This window comes from Dicentrarchus labrax, unplaced genomic scaffold (assembly GCF_905237075.1).
Source record: "Dicentrarchus labrax unplaced genomic scaffold, dlabrax2021, whole genome shotgun sequence".
Taxonomy (NCBI): Eukaryota; Metazoa; Chordata; class Actinopteri; family Moronidae; genus Dicentrarchus; species Dicentrarchus labrax.
In genome coordinates, this window is record NW_026136704.1 from 11970863 (window position 1) to 11987484 (window position 16622).

General features: G+C 40.6%; 2 protein-coding genes across 7 annotated transcripts in view; one reads left to right on the forward strand and one right to left on the reverse strand.

Annotated features, from left to right (window-relative positions):
- The window catches only part of gdpd5b (glycerophosphodiester phosphodiesterase domain containing 5b), a 43808-nt gene extending 38450 nt beyond the window's left edge, over nt 1-5358 (reverse strand). For 2 of the 5 annotated variants that reach the window (XR_007884476.1, XM_051398332.1), the window contains exon 1: nt 4906-5358. The gene's annotated coding sequence lies outside the window, so the exon portion shown is untranslated. The remainder of the gene's footprint in view (nt 1-4905) is intronic. The other 3 variants (XR_007884477.1, XM_051398331.1, XM_051398333.1) reach the window with 2 other exon arrangements.
- A 7079-nt stretch (nt 5359-12437) lies between these two features.
- Nucleotides 12438-16518, forward strand: serpinh1b (serpin peptidase inhibitor, clade H (heat shock protein 47), member 1b). 2 transcript variants are annotated; one of them, XM_051398350.1, is made up of 8 exons: nt 12441-12559; nt 13169-13200; nt 13982-14131; nt 14258-14450; nt 14625-14895; nt 14992-15090; nt 15206-15438; nt 15547-16518. In XM_051398350.1, exons 3-8 carry the CDS (start codon nt 14013-14015, stop codon nt 15847-15849), a joined length of 1218 nt encoding a protein of 405 aa, XP_051254310.1. In that variant the 5' UTR covers nt 12441-12559; nt 13169-13200; nt 13982-14012; the 3' UTR covers nt 15850-16518. The 2 variants fall into 2 exon arrangements, with proteins under 2 accessions (XP_051254311.1, XP_051254310.1); XM_051398351.1 differs by lacking the exon at nt 13169-13200 and having other exon boundaries at nt 12438-12559.
- The last annotated feature ends 104 nt before the right edge of the window (nt 16519-16622 follow it).

Here is a 16622-nt window from a genome sequence, read left to right on the forward strand (position 1 = left end):
TATGTCTGCATGAGGGCTCTTCACCACCATCTGTGTGTTGACATCACAGCGAGTTCTGTCCTCTACTGTGACTGCTGTCTGAGCCCGGGAGGCAGGGCCAGACAAGCAGGTGCCACCATGGTAAGCTTGGCTTTCTGAGAGGGGAACTGAGCTATCTCCTTATATGAACATGTTCTTTGTACAACTCCTTTAATTCTATTACAGGGGTGATTACACAAAAGCAACACAATTGTTTCCCCAGATGCAAAAATACATTTAAATACAAGTACAGTGTATGAAATAACCTCAGATCGGGAAGTAACCTAAAAAATGACCTTCCTTCTCCAGTTAAGAGGATTAGATAATAACCTTAAACACTTCTCGCATAAAGCTTCGCTATAGAAGTCAATGTTTGAACTCTGTGGTGGTGGGTCTCAAATGGTGGGAATAAAGAATGAAAGAAAAACAAGCAGAGTTGTTATCCAGTCAAGGAGGTATTTTTGCCTCTTTTTTTTTTTTCAAAGGGGAACCTCAGCTTTAACAAAATAACTGTGCTCCTCCCAGTTTATCTAAGCACTGGACTTTGAAGAGAGCTCAAGTTGCAAGCTAGCAAAGACAGCGAACCAAAGCCTCCTGTGTTCCTATGAGGGTTAAATGAACAGCAATTATCCTTGGATATTTTACCTGCAGAAATAAAAAGGGAGGCAGAGAAACTTTAGAGAGAAATATGAATGAAAGAGGCCCAGCAGCACTAGCCCACTTTGTTCTCTGATTGAAAACTGTGGAAGGAAAGATGCTGACTATAGTGTGTAGCATCACATGCAGATATAGAGCTGACTTGTCACTTAGTCTTGCAGATAAACAAATGATTTTCTCCACGCCAATAATCCAACTGCAACCTAGAGGTGGGCGATATATATCGTTTGCGATAATATCGTCATTGTTGTTTTGACGATGTGCAAATTTCCATTATCGAGTATTTAAATTACTTTGACAAAAACAATGAAACGCCCGCGGAAACTCCTCACATCCATTAATACACGGAGCAGCAGCGCTCTCTACAGCATGGCAGGATTCAGTCACACAACTAGTGGGCCTGCGTGATCACAAGACGTGATCACGTGACCTCTCGCTAGCATCCTCCTTGCAACAGTTTAGCAGCGCGTTGTGATGATAGAGAGAAAATGCAAACACCTCCAGTCCCTGAAGCTACCGGTACTTCAGATGATTTAGTGCCGAGACATGGGTCCTATGGGCTTCAGCGTTCAGAGCGCTAAGCGCCTTCAGCGGTAAAAAGATGTCAGCGGAGACGGTTTATTTTTTAGCGCAGCGCTCAGAGCGCTTCAAGTTGAAATCTGTTCAACTTTTAACACCGCTGGGCGCTCGGAAAATACGTTTTTGAGCTCTCTCAGCGCTGTAAACGCGTTTGGTGGACACAAGTCCAGCTCAGACAATTCTAATCACATTTTAAAGGATATCGACTGATTATCGTTATCGCCAAAATCCCAAAAAATATTGAGATATTATTTTTGGCCCATATCGCCCACCCCTACTGCAACCTATTGTTGATTATAGTCAGTCTGTATTGAGTAAGCCTATTCTTAGACATGGATGTCAGTGCTTCAACATCTGTTTCGGCATTTTTTATTTATTTACATTTCCATGACATCTTTAACACTCATATGTCTCACCAACTCCAACCAATCACATAATCAGACCAGCTCATACTGAAGTGTCAAGTACTGCCACTCTGCAGCACCAGTTTGACCCCAATTGATGCTAGAATGTGCTCCATCACACATATATTAACCCTGTTCAAAGATGGTGAGAAATGTATTAGTAGTAGGGGTGGGCGATATGGGCAAAAAATAATATCTCAATATTTTTTGGGATTTTGGCGATAACGATAATCAGTCGATATCCTTTAAAATGTGATTAGAATTGTCTGAACTGTACTTGTGTCCACCAAACGCGTTTACAGTGCTGAGAGAGCTCAAAAACTCATTTTCCGAGCGCCCAGCGGTGTTAAAAGTTGAACAGATTTCAACTTGAAGCACTCTGAGCGCTGCGCTAAAAAAACCGTCTCCGCTGACATCTTTTTACCGCTGAAGGCGCTTAGCGCTCTGAACGCTGAAGCCCATAGGACCCACGTCTCGGCACTAAATCATCTGACATACCGGTAGCTTCAGGGACTGGATGTGTTTGCATTTTCTCTCTACCATCACAACGCGCTGCTAAACTGTTGCAAGGAGGATGCTAACGAGAGGTCACGTGATCACGTCATGTGATCACGCAGGCCCACTAGTTGTGTGACTGAATCCTGCCATGCTGTAGAGAGCGCTGCTGCACCGTGTATTAATGGATGTGAGGAGTTTCCGCGGGCGTTTCATTGTTTTTGTCGAAGTAATTTAAATACTCGATAATGGAAATTTGCACATCGTCAAAACAACAATGACGATATTATCGCAAACGATATATATCGCCCACCTCTAATTAGTAGAAAGGAAAATTGGTTGCAGTGAAGTAGCAGTGTTGCTAAGTACTGTGGAAATTGCGGTCTGAGTCTGAGTCAAGGCTGTTATGTACATATTGCACCACTGATTTTCCTTCTCACTCACTTGAAAATAAGAATTGTGTTTTTGTTTTCTTAGAATGGGTCTTTTTTTGAGACACGGAGGCTGCCATGTTGAACCGTGTTTCTACAGTAGCCCGGAACAGACAAACCAAACACTGGCTCTGGATGGGGGCCTTTTGAGTTTTTTGAGTGTTTTGTGGCCACTGTAGCTTCTCCTACGTGCTTGGAACATGAGGGTGAGGTGAGGGCATTGTAATCTGCAACTACACCGCTAGATACCACTAAATCACAAACTGGACCTTTAAATCCAACTTAGTTACTCATTACTTTTGCATTAAACATTGGCTATTGCGTCACTGAGTGGAACCACATGGAAAATTAAATTAATAGCAAACGCACTCAGACGCGTGCCCGCTCTTTGTGGAGGTTCGTTATTTTTACTGTGGATAGGTACAGAAGATGAATGCATGTGTGCGTTCGTGTGTGAGTGAGAGGGAGACAGAGAGGGCTGGATTTGATCTCACTGCTTCAGGGCAGCCAATAATAAACAGGTCTTTTTTTCTTTTTTTTTTACAAGTCAGACTCACTCTGGATGATTGTGCTCAGCTTTTGACAGATGTGTTTCTTCATGTATATGAAGCTGGCATCTATTGTAGGAATGAGTGTTGGTCATGTTTCTCTTCTTAGAAACAGCTATTTAAAGGATACAGCACATAAACATAGAAGTATACAGTGGCAGTTGCATAAGCAGGGCAAAGCAGAACGGCTGAAACACAGAATCAATACTACCCAATACTAGACTCAAATGGACAATAGGGTCAGCTACTGTCTGCAACTCTACATGTCTAATCAGCAGCGTGACTACTATCCAATCAGCAGCAATATGCATGGTTGGCAGGTAGATAAATGGTTTGAAAGGTCTACAACGTTATCTACAACACTGTGTGTAAAAGAGTTGGTATCCAGTAAGTGGATTACTGCTTTGACCACAGCACTCTGCATTCCTCCATGTTCTGGCCCATTATATCTCTCCCTCTATTCTCCAAAAAAATAACATTTCTAAAATCAACAACTCACCCATATGCCACTCTGATCCAAGAAAAATTGGAAGGACTGTAGAAATGTATATGTTATGTCACTACTTTTCCAGCCAACCTCAAAATGTCAACCGTTGTATAATTTTCTCCCACAGCTGAAACTGGAGCGATCCGAATGTTAAGAGTCATGTTTATATTCTCGTGTGGCAAACAACATGAGTTTCAATGTCGTGACCTGAAAACATTTTCATAGTGCTGGCTTCCCTCGGGACAGGAGCCCCACTTACTATGCAGAAGCGTATACAGTATGTTACAGTGCCAAAAAGTTTCAAAACACAGTATTCAGCACACTCTACTCCAAGGCCCTTCGATCCATTTATAGATGTTGTAAAAAAGCAATAAAAGACACAGCCTTGCATAGTCACTCGTCCTGAGTCATCTTTCTTTTCAAAACTCTGACAAAACAGATCCTTATCGCCTTAAAAGTAACCATTTAAAAGCCCAGATGATGATGATGATGATGATGATGATGATGATTGTGAAGCCTTGGAAGCCTTGCCAAAAACAAATAAGTGTTAGCTGTTTTAACCGGAAGTGTAGTCATGACAGATGGGGAAGTGTTAACAGAGTCAAGAAAGATCTAACAGTTAGAGACGATACACCAAATGGATCCTCTCCAATGGCCAAAGTTTTAAGACGATTAAACTCCTACATGTTACACCCGGAAACATCCAAATGCAAATCCTAATCTTCAAAATAAAAAATAAAAAATAATGGTGTAATAAATTATGCAAGTTAAGTGGCAAGAGTGTTGTGCATGAGCAAACACAAATGCATACAGTACATATGAATGGAGCAACCCACTGCTAGCCTCTGTGGATGTACTTGCAGTATGTGTCTCTACATGATGCACTGTTGTGAGATATAAATAAAATGAGGTGATGGTGAGGAACTCAGGTGTGTGAATCAATCCACAGTTTCAGCAAAAGGGTGTACTGAGCTGAGGTTTATAATAACACATGATCCAACCTTTACAGACGCAAACACGTGTATTACAGGAAAGAAACATGTCACTTCCAATAAGTTGTGAGGGGTACTAGCTTGTATTGACTGTAGGCACGTTACAGCAACGTTAGCTAGTGTTACCATGGTAAAAAAAATAAAAATAATAAATAATAAAGCTACAAACACTTTCCTAACATATCTAACTGCAACAATGTTCTGACAGAAACTAATGTTGCTATAAATCCCTCCCCACCACCCCACCTACAGGTAAATGTGACAAACGCCTCAAACAATCCGCTACACACTCACCTGTCTGAGGGGGCTGCTACCACTTTTCTTTGATTTCGGAGTTAGCTTTGCGGCACACGTTGAGGCTTTTCCTTTTTCTTTCTCTCCCCGGTAAAAACGCTCACCCCTCTCCTCTCCCGAGAGTCAAACGGGGACAACTCGTGTCAAAGGTAACGTGTTGAGAGGTGGATGGTCGCTAAATGCTGACAGAGCCAAAGTTTCACACCGAAAACAAAAGGGAGAAAAGAGCCGGGTGAGTACGGGACGGTGTTGGTGGCTTCGGCGTTAGCTAAAAGACGTCCCGTGTCATATTTAGAGTTTCTCCGTCCTCTGTTTGTTGGTCCCCTCTGAAGGTAAAGCGTGCCTCCTTGTCTCTTTGTGAGCGGCGGTACATTCACCAGGCAGACTAATTCAATGTACTGAATAGTGGGAGGAGTGTGTGTGTCGGTTTTTTCATCTCCAGCCCTCCTGTACAGAGAGAGAGAGAGAGAGAGAGAGAGAGAGAGAGAGAGAGGGGGCCGCCAAGCTGACTTTACTCTGGGACTGCGCGTTCAGGTCACATCGGGTTTGCTGCGTTGGTTGCTACATCTTTAAACCGTTCGCGTCGTTTTTAGTGGACTGGAATCGCCGATATTTCGATAAACTGAAGGGTATTTATGAGGTTTTAAACAGAATTTAATTTATTGTCAGTTCTAGCAACCTTAGTGACAGAAATCGAAGCCAAATGGTGCTAAACTACAAACTTCGGGTACACCCAGTTGACCGATCGGTCGTACGTAAGCAGAAAATCCGATGCCACTTGAACGCAACAACGTGTAAATATCATGTAAGCCAAAAGGGCATTTTATCAATCTGTTTATTATCTTAATAGCATACCTTATACACTTTGGTGATATTGTGAGATAATAAATAAAATGCAGTGTTGGTTATTACCACATGACAAAGATTAAAGGTCACAGCCCTGTTTGCTTGGAGTGTTTGGTCATACCATAACACGCCATCAGAGCAGGTTTATTTCTCAAAATTTCTCATCTTTTTATTCTCTCTTAAAATGAAGACAGACTTTCTTTTTAGTCAGATTACTCATTTGCATTACATCTTTCTGTGATTGTTTCCTGCTTTAACATATGGCGAATGTCTTATGTGAGACCATTGGATCTGATAAACAATAATTGCTGTTCATAAAATAAGTCTCATTAATAATCCACCAGCCAAATAAATAATGTAAACAATCAAACTATCAAAGGGGTGCTTTGCATGTTGTAGTATGTCATATTGACACATAGCAGATGACTCATTAAACAAAACTGATTTATTGATTTTTGTCACAAGAACACCATCTGCAGTCATAATCAGAGACAGCATGTAATGTCAGCGCTGCCTCGCAATCGACTGATTGACACACACTGTGACACATTTAGTATTCATCCTAATGTGTCCTGTTAGCTTTATAGACGTGCCACTGATAGTGCCACAGTGCCGGTAATGTCAGATGTTGACCTTTGTGGGGGGAATGATTTTCAGGAAATGAATCAGATGTTTGTTAATTGGATCAATAACTGCATTCATGGTCAAGTTACATTTAACCACATTTTAACCACAATTTAATATGTTGAAAACATAAACAAACACAGTGTACCAACTAGATAGATACAATTAAACCTTTATTAAGTTGTAAATCCAGATAGTGCTGTGCTGTAAGAAAGAAGAATTGATGTTACAAGAAAGATGTTGAAATATGCTAGTTTGATTAGATGGACTCAAAATGATTGATCATTGGACATATTTATATATTATACAAAAAATACGGAGGGTAATACCTTCCAATGTTCAAAAGAAGGAGGAACAAATACTCACATTTCACTTATTTACTGGCTCACGACACAATTGAAAAAAAATTTTTGGCACAGAGCCGTCATCAGAGTGTTTGAACTATACAGATTCAGTTCAGCAATACGCACAAGGGCAGAGTTAATCCACAGCTGGGAGTTGGACCCAATTATACAGGGACCTATCGCTTTTCTGATCCCATGGTTCTAGATAGAGGGACCAGTCACAAGTATATAATTAAATACAGCTCAGTGTTCTTCAAACATGTGTACACATGGAAGTGAATTTATTATATATAGTATACAGTAATATGTTTAGATAACTGTTTATCTCATAATGTTCCTGTTTTCCTCCTGTCATCAGCTAATTATTCATGTGAGATCATTTAAATCTACACCAAAGCTACACAGACAAATTCAAGTATGTATTATATCAGAGAACACAGTGTAGCTCCTTCAGACTGTGATGATCATCCTGGACAATGACAGGTGGTCAGCAGGTCTCTGTAGTGTGAAAATGACTCACCAGCACAGATACAGTGTTTGATGTGTTTCCCATTTTCAGATCAGTTGCATTTAATTAATTTGCCTGAACTATGAACATTCCTATGTCAAGTGTAGGAGGAGTTGTGGTTAAAGGAGAAACTGTTTTGATTTATCACCAAGGAAACAGTCAGTGCAGTGATGCTGCCAGATACTTTAGTATCATTCTGATGGAAATGAAGAGTGTGTGCCTGCATTTGTGTCTTTCTTAAGACATGTTGCATAAAGCTGCATTCAGATCAAACAGCACCTTAATTATCAGGCAATTTGATGTTGCAATTATATCCCCATCCTCATATGCATGCAGCCATTCATACACACACACACACCGTGGCATTGTCGCTCCATGATCATCTACAGGTGGGGAAGCAAGGGAAATGCTCCCCTTAAGGGCATTTCCTGTGACATATCCCTGTTTGAAGTGGCTGACCTGGGCTTCCCTGCTCCTCTCACCACAGGTTGGCATTAGTCAGCAGCTCCAGCTGCTGCGCTTTCTTATGAACTCCACCCATTTTTAAATGCCAACCAGCCTCCACAGGCAGGAAGAGTAGGACGGCTGGTAGGGGTCTCCTCTGCATGTGGTGTGTTACGTAATGCAGCAGGGTCGGGTGAAGAGTTTGTGACTGATGTTGTCTGAAAGGGTACAGAACACGACTGGTGCAGGGTGAGGGTGAACAAAGACGAATGATGAGAATACCAACGCAGCCAGACTGTGTGGACTAAATGCCAATTCAACAGCTTGTGACTTTAAAGGTCTGCTGGAATTTCACAGCAGGGTGCCATTTGTTCGGAGGCCTCAGTGCAACAAGTCTGAAAGGGGATTGAAACAGCATGGATTTAATATAATACTGTATAGATATCTGTAGGGAGTTGGTATGAAACTTGTTACTTTGCTCTGAAACAGGTTATCCAATGTATGTAACAACTATCCCACAGGTATAGAGGCCAGAAACACACGCTGATGTTATGAACTGTTACACATTCACTGAGCTTTAGAATGTTTGTTTGAATATTTTAATTTACATGTCCTTTAATTTTTCCACAGTGAAAGAAAATTGCTGAACTGGAAAAAAAGAAAGTGTAAGTCACTGTGAGTAAAGCTCCTATTATTGACTATCAATGGAGCAGCTTGAGCCGTCTCTTCAGGATGTCTTAGATTAACTTGCTTGTGATCCCTGTGATGCCAAACGTTGTGATATTTATAGTTGCACAATAATCTTATCTGCATCTCTTTCAGTATGCTGTCCTGAAAAACCTCTGGCAAAGGGCACATACTTTACTTTTGTACCCCATCTAGTGGCTGTTAGTCCACAATGCAATGCACTAGCACATACGTCTTGCAAACAATTAAAATGATGTACACTGGTTCTTCTAATTTTGTAGACTTTCAGTGTTTATATCCAAGATTTAAGGCTTCTCTAAAAACCTAAAGGTAGATGTCTTTGAATTATGTGCAAAATCTTTCTTTTTGCATTTTTTCACATTCACACAGTGGAAGATTAAAAAATTAAGAAGTTAAATTTTAAACAGCTCTAGAGTAAAATAGGGAATACAAACTTGAATGTAACCTTAATTAAGAATTTAATTACTATGATGGCTTTGGGGGAAGCTTTTAAACCTTTGCCACCAGGGGGCACAATAGCTCAGTAGTAAAACCATTAGAAAGATTCACCTGAGTGCTGCTGCCTTGTCATTAAGTTCCATAAGATCCATAATAGACAGTTTGTTACTCTGCAGTGAGAAAGTATCCAACTAACATTTGTTATTCTGTTCAATACAGTTTTTCAGCATGTGGTCAACCTAATGATTTTGATGGAATATCCTTCTTTTACCCCACCAAAAATAGTTTATTTGAGTTTTAAATCAAACAGATCTATCATCTGTCAAATGTTTGTGTTGTCTATTATTAATAAATATAGAAGAACTGTTTAGTGACAGGCTTTAGACAGTGGTGTGATGATAACACTCTTTTGCTATACATTTTCCACTGAAAATTAAATAAAATAAATATATTAATAAACAATATTATGTGAGATATTCATATGAGAATGGAAAAGGGTAGTAACAGCGTTTATTAAGAAATGACAAAGAAACTGCTCCTCATGAAGTAGCAGTTGTTTAGAACAGTTACACAGTTCATGTTCATGTTGGAATTTCCCCATTGTGGGACAAATAAAGGAATATCTATCTATGTCTTCAAAATACAACTCTCCAGTTAATATAAAATGCATTAAATATATCTGTATTCAGTTAAGACATAGCATCCAAATAGGCGTCTAATTTATTGTATCCTTATTACAGCTAATGTAAGTCTGCTTTAGACAATGCGGACATTAAACAAACTGTATATGATCGAGAACCTTTCTGCACTCATAGACAGAAAAGTTCAGAAAGTTACATCATACAGCAAGACTGAAACATTCATCAGGTCTTGCGTCATAGTTCTCCTGGCAGCTCGTCTTCCTTCACTGCAGTCTATGTATATAACAGTTCCTCAGTGTGTAGTCGTGGCCGTAGTAGTTTGGGAGAGAATGGCAAGATTACAGCCAACACTGATACTGCATATACACCATATATAACACGTATTATCTGTAAAATGGTTAAAGAAAAGATTATTTTAGAAACATTTTGTGTTTTTAGCAACTTTGAATTGTAATGAAAGACTGATACAGCTGGGAAGTTTTTAGCACTGGAATCAGTAAACAATGTTGCAGCCCATCTGGAAGGAACACTGGAGAGGAAGCGTTAACAGTGATACATATAGAAGAGATAAACAGAAAGAGAGGTGTTGAGAAAACCTCTTTACAGTTGCAACAAGCTGCCACAATCCTGTTGGTGGTTTTGTTTGAAGGGCTAACACAGATGGTAAGACAGGAGAGTGACCACGTAGGGGTCTGTCTGTGTGTCCTCCTCTACAGTGCATCTGCATGGGCAGCTGATTTTAATTTGATTACTTTCCATTACTTATAAAATGTGCCTTATAACTTGATAAATAGCAAAGACTTACAACAAGGTGTAATGATTTCCTTACATTCCCCAGTCAGTACATTATTGATGATCCTGTTAAAAGCGTTGGTAATCTGTCAACCACAGGCATAATGTATCATTTAAATCCAAATGTATTGACTGGAAATGAACTTTTACTGACTGATACCAGCAAGCAAAAATCCTATTGGTAGATCCTCTTTTAGCAACACTAAGAAAGACACAAAGGATGCAACTGACCAAGACTGGTGCTGAGGTTAGTGTAATGACATCCAGATGTTGACTAGGCTCCAGATCATTATGTTGCTGCAGTTCTTTAAGAATCGCTCCACCCTCTGAGGTCTGTCATTCTGCATATCAGATTCTGTTTAAGAAGCAATCTTATGAAAACATTTCAAAAACAGTTGGTGAAATATTGCATCATTTAGTGTTGTGCCTATAGCATTCATGTCTTTCCTTGCCATATCTTAAATCTTAAAAGTAAAAGTCTGATAGTATTGTAGATGTTTGCACGTGGTGGTGGTTTTGGAAAGTGCTGGAAGCTTCTTTATCCTCACAAAAATACGCACACAATCTTGGATGACCCCTTCAACACTCTTACACTTCTTTAAAGAAACATATATATATATATATATATATATATATATATATTTAATTTCCTGCTCCTGTGAGTGTCCTTCTCTTTTTCTTTTCTCTCTTTTCATGTCTGTGTGGATGTTCCAGGCCTTTGCCACACGTTAGTAGACAATGAAAGTATTGCTACTTTAAAGGAGATTATGTGTACGGGGAGATTTGATCAGACTTGCTTGACTGTGGAAGCTGCCCTTGCTCTACACACATGCTGAGGAATTTCAGTGTGAACTGTTACCCCTGGGGCTTTTTCAGAATGGCAAACACCCCCTGAGGGGAGGGGAGGGGCTGCAAACCTGCCCTTGTGTGTTAGTAAGTAGTAGGTGGCCTCACTATCCCCAAAAATGTGAGTGATGTATAATTTGAAATGAGAGGCGTTTATTTCAAACATGAAACTTTCATAGAACTTTCTGGAGCCCCCCCTCAAACAAGCAACTATAAACTACAGTACAAGGCAACCCATTCATCAGTTGGCAATTTGCAGAGGGCTGCAAAAGAGGAGGAGTTTGGGGATTAAGATTGATGGAATTCCTCTGGTTGCAAAATTGTTTGTCAGACACCTTGATCAATTGTTATGTTGATTTTATTCTGTAATCATAGGGATAACGTATCTATCAAATGTTTTACTCTGTCCTATAGTGAATACAAGTGTGACAAATGTTTGATTGGTTTCTGTAGATTAAAGAAGATACAGAAAAAAGTTAATGACTAACATTGTCTGACTCAGATATTGTAATGCAGACATTAATATCAATGTGATGTGTCCAAGTAAACGCTGAACAGCTTTACACAAGTATTTATAACTTATTTTGTTTAAAATGATCTTGTGTAAGTTAAGACAAGAGGTCCCGGTCAGGACACTGCAGTTTTTATGACAGTGGTCGTCCAACACCCCCATCCTTCAACCACCCTACAATCAGCAGCTGAGCTGGAGAGACGTGGCACTGTGGGGGTGGGGCAGGGCTGGAGATCCTGCAACTTCTGGGAAGCACAAATACTGAGTGAAGCTTTGGAAGTTCTGGAAGTTTCCATTTGAAATCAGACATCCGTTTAAAAAGGTTAACAGCAATAAAATGACTGCTTTAAAAGAAAATTACTTTTCTTCTGGGAACATTTGCAAAGAATGTGCCCTTTCACTGATGTTAATCTTGTCTGCTGAGATCGCAGAAGAATGGTGTTCTAAAGAGGCTCATACTCTCAAATTTTCAATGACTGCAAAAGCAGCATTCATATGCCACAAGGTTTCATGCACAAGAATCCTTTATTCATATTAAAACACACCGTGTTCTTTATGTTTTACACGTGATGAAACCAGTGTTAGAGATTGAATCAGCAAGCAGCTTTTAGGACCTTTAGGCTGAGGAGTAATTCTGTACATCAGCAGTTCAGGCTGACCAAGAATCAGATTTTTCAATGCATTTCTGTATGCAGCTGCTGCTGGGAAACTTTCAAAGCTGAGCCCAGACCAGTGCAGTGGAAGTCACCGACCCCTCTCATTCCAGCCTGTGGTTTCAAAGGGGGACGTCCCAGCTCCCAACTTCCTGAGGAAAGACAGACACCCTCATTTGAATATCCCATTCCCACTTCTAGAAAGTTCCTTCTCAGGATATATAGAGCAGGAGAGTGTGTTACAGATACGCTTCTTACAGGACACAACTCAGAGAAGAAATCCAGCGACTCTGTGCTAGGTAAGGATTAGAAGATCACTGTCTTTGTTTTCTGAAAGGAATGCAGAGGATGAAAGGACTGCTTTGTTTTTATGGTTTAAAGTTACAGAGCAGCATTTTTCCGTTTCCCTCTGGCTGTTTGACCAGCACTCAGAGTATTTTATTTGTAGATAAAAAATAATCTTTTGGAGAGCTTGAAGTTTTTAAACTTATCCCAGCATGGTGATACTAAAGCTTTTTGCCTCTTGCATGTCACTGCTTTGCAGTCTGTTTCAATGCATTAAGTGCAATCAGATTCACTAAAGGAATGTACTTTATATGCACCCAATTTTATCCATTACTTTTTGATGATAAAAGCGCCAGGTTTCAACCCTCTCCTCCAGAAATCAGTGCTGTTCCACTGTGGCACAGCTGATTGGATGAAAGTTTTTTTTCTGGTTCACACCCAGCCAATGAAAAAAGTTTACGTGTCAGAATGAGTGATGACTAACCTGTACAATAACTCAACTATAGCTTAAATGTTTTAAGTCTAAAGGTTAAAAACTGGGAAATAAGATGAAAAAAAAGAGCCTTTATAATGTTTTACTGCCTGCTCTATGGAGATTACTACATACACCTCTTGTCTTTCAGAATGAAAATCGCAGACATCATAACATCTCAAGGTATCCGAATATGATGCAAAGTCATTTCTGCTGTATCACAAATATGCAAATCCTGAGATGCAGACAACATATCTCTGCACTCAGGATGGTGAAGAGGGACCAGAGACATGTTCAGAGATGCCTAGCAGCTGGTTAATTACAGCCTTATGTACTTTATTGTTTGAACATGTGATGGAATGAGTTTGATATAGACTGCAGGCACACGCCCTTTCTCTGGGACAAAAGAAGGCTCAAGAGTGCTGCTGCAAGAACAAGTAAAAGTATTAAAGACTGGACTGAATGTCTGCACAGTGAAACACAGGGATGTGTGATCTCAAGAAGAAGTCATTAAATTCATCAAAGTGCTGACGTGCAACAGTTTGCATCAATTACAATAAATGTAGAGAACAGAGAAGGCATCATATTTCAGTCTCGAATCATTGCGTGTAAGGCAGCTCCAGCTATACAGCTAAGCCTCAGTTGCTGCTGACGTGGCGAGGAACGTGCCTGCCTGAAACTGGAGGCATTCCAAAGCTTTCTGTGTGGGCTGAGCCAACCCTGCCCTTCCACTAACAGCTTCACATCCACATTGTAGTCTGTGCCCTAGTATGTTCTTTGTGAGATATGGTTTTATTAAATTAAAATAGTTCTGAAGATTAGTTCATTCCACAAACCCATTCTGAGGAGTTATTCTAATGTGTGCCTTTCATCTCAAACTCAATACACATCTCTCTTTAATTAGGAGACCAGCCAGGGTTAGGTTATGTTATCCCTAACTTTTTCTTTTGTTCCCTTTTCACAGGCTGCTACAGCTGTTTTTGGAGACAGACAGGATGTGGATGACTAACATTGTAGCTCTTTGTCTGCTGGCCCTCATGGCCTCTGCAGAGGACAAGAAGTTGAGCAGCCATGCCACCACACTGGCTGACAACAGCGCCAATCTGGCCTTCAGGTCTGAAATCTATATTACTGTAATTATAATTAAGTTTGTATTATACACTCTTGGTTTTGCTTAAGCATTGTTCTCTTTCTTTGTTAGGAACACCAACATATAATCTTATTTGTGATTTTGTTCTAGTCTCTACCACAACATGGCAAAGGAGAAAGACACAGAGAATATCCTCATCTCTCCCGTGGTCGTGGCCTCCTCTCTGGGGATTGTGGCTCTTGGTGGAAAGGCCACCACTGCCTCCCAGGTCAAAACCGTCCTCAGTGTTGATAAACTGAAGGATGAGCATCTGCATGCAGGCCTGTCTGAGCTGCTCACTGAGGTAAGTACAACAATATCCAACATTGTATGTGAGACTTCATTACCAACATGTTATGTATCCCATTGATACCATTATTTTTATTTCCTATATATTTGGTACTCAGCCTCATACTAGACCCTCAGCACTTTCTATATATTGCTCATTTGTCACTCTTTATACGTTGCTACTTCCCAGGTGAGCGATGCCAAGACACGCAACACTACCTGGAAGATCAACAACCGCCTCTACGGCCCCAGCTCTGTCTCCTTTGCAGATGATTTTGTGAAAAACAGCAAGAAGCACTACAACTATGACCATTCAAAAATAAACTTCAGGGACAAGAGGAGCGCAGTGAACTCCATCAACGAGTGGGCAGCCAAGTCTACAGGTGGCAAGCTGCCTGAGATCACCAAGGATGTGCAGAACCCAGATGGAGCCATGATCGTCAATGCTATGTTCTTCAAGCGTGAGTATAAGTAGTGTCTCTTATTCAAAGCCACATATTCATGTCTGCCAAAAGGACTGTGCAGACATGTAACTTTCTCTATGTTTTGTCCCACAGCTCACTGGAATGAGAAATTCCACGATAAAATGGTGGACACGCGTAGTTTCCTGGTTACCCGCTCATTCACGGTTGGAGTTCCGATGATGCATCGTACTGGTGAGTTTCGTTCCATCATCTCTACCCCCGACCTTATCCTGGTATGTCTTCAAAACTGATTTTACCAACAACAGTGCAAGCAAGATAAGACATCTGACTTCTCCACTCTTTGCAGGTCTGTATGACTTCTACGAGGACACAGAGAACCGTATCTATGTGCTCAACATGCCTCTGGGCCAGAAGCAAGCCTCTATGATCATGATCATGCCCTACCACCTGGAGCCCCTAGACCGCCTGGAGAAACTCCTGACCAGGAAGCAGGTGGACACCTGGATCAGCAAGATGGAGAACAGGGCTGTTGCCATTTCCCTCCCTAAAATCGCAGTGGATGTCAGCCACAACCTGCAGGTAAATAGTGGTTATTTGTTGGAGGAATGGCTGTAACAATGAAAAGTTATTGTACAGACACGTAAAAATCACAACCCCTTGACTTGAGCAATTCTCTGTCTTTTCTAGAAACACCTGTCTGAGCTCGGCCTGACAGAAGCTGTGGACAAAGCCAAGGCAGACTTGTCCAACATCTCCGGAAAGAAGGACCTCTACCTCTCTAACGTCTTCCACGCGTCAACCCTTGAGCTGGATGTGGAAGGAAACCCATACGACACCAGCATCTTCGGCTCTGATAAGCTGAGGAATCCAAAACTTTTTTACGTGGATCACCCCTTCATTTTCCTGGTGAAGGACAACAAGACCAACTCCATTATGTACATTGGCAGGGTAGTCAAACCTAAAGGAGACAAGATGCGCGATGAGCTATAATGATAATTTTGTGAATTGTGGTAGGTAGCTATGTTATTTGTGAAATAATGGCAGGAAATTGTGTGTGTTTCTGGTATGCCTGTTACCTAATGAGCACATTCCAATAGTCAATCTGTGGACTGAGTATCTGAGCTTACTGTTTTTAGACACACCAAAACTTCGCAGGGAACAATTCTGTGTAAACGTTAGGTCTCATGCTCTAGCCCCCTTGGCTTGAATAATGTCCTCAGTCACAAATATGTGTCTCATTTGTGATTTCCATTAACAAACAGCAGTTGGCACAGCAGAAAACATGCTTATATTAAGTATGAACTCTTTTTCTTTACATCCTCTTCGCCAGTATTTGTTCAGCTACGATCCATGTGTGTTTTCTTGCATTATCTTTAATGTTTAAAGAGAAAAAGCACAAGCTTGTTTGACAGTTCTGTCTCACTTCTTCCCTTCATGCTCTCAGTTTTTTTTATTTTTGCCTCCGGTCTGCACTGAACTGTTTCTCTGCAGAAGTTGAGCTTGCAGAGATAAGGTGGCAAAATGTCTGGTGTTTGCTTTATGTTCACTTGCCAACCATACTGTGTCATTTTGTTGCTGTTGGTATTTTCACAGAGAACTCTTGGAATTGTGTGATTACATAATAATTTGTTCACTTTTCAATAAAAAAAAAGAAAATGATCCGTGTGTGTGTGTTCTATTTTTGTTAAGCATGTCTGAATACCGTACAAACACAGCGTGTTGAATAGAGGAATGTTAGCCCAGTAGAGTTAAATTCTCAAAGT

Coding starts and splice junctions, on each gene's coding strand:
- serpinh1b (XM_051398351.1), top strand. CDS start 14,013: ATGTGGATGACTAACATTGTAGCTCTTTGTCTGCTGGCCCTCATGGCC. Junction 14,896..14,991: donor CAATGCTATGTTCTTCAAGC/GTGAGTATAAGT, acceptor TTTGTCCCACAG/CTCACTGGAATGAGAAATTC. Junction 15,439..15,546: donor ATGTCAGCCACAACCTGCAG/GTAAATAGTGGT, acceptor TGTCTTTTCTAG/AAACACCTGTCTGAGCTCGG.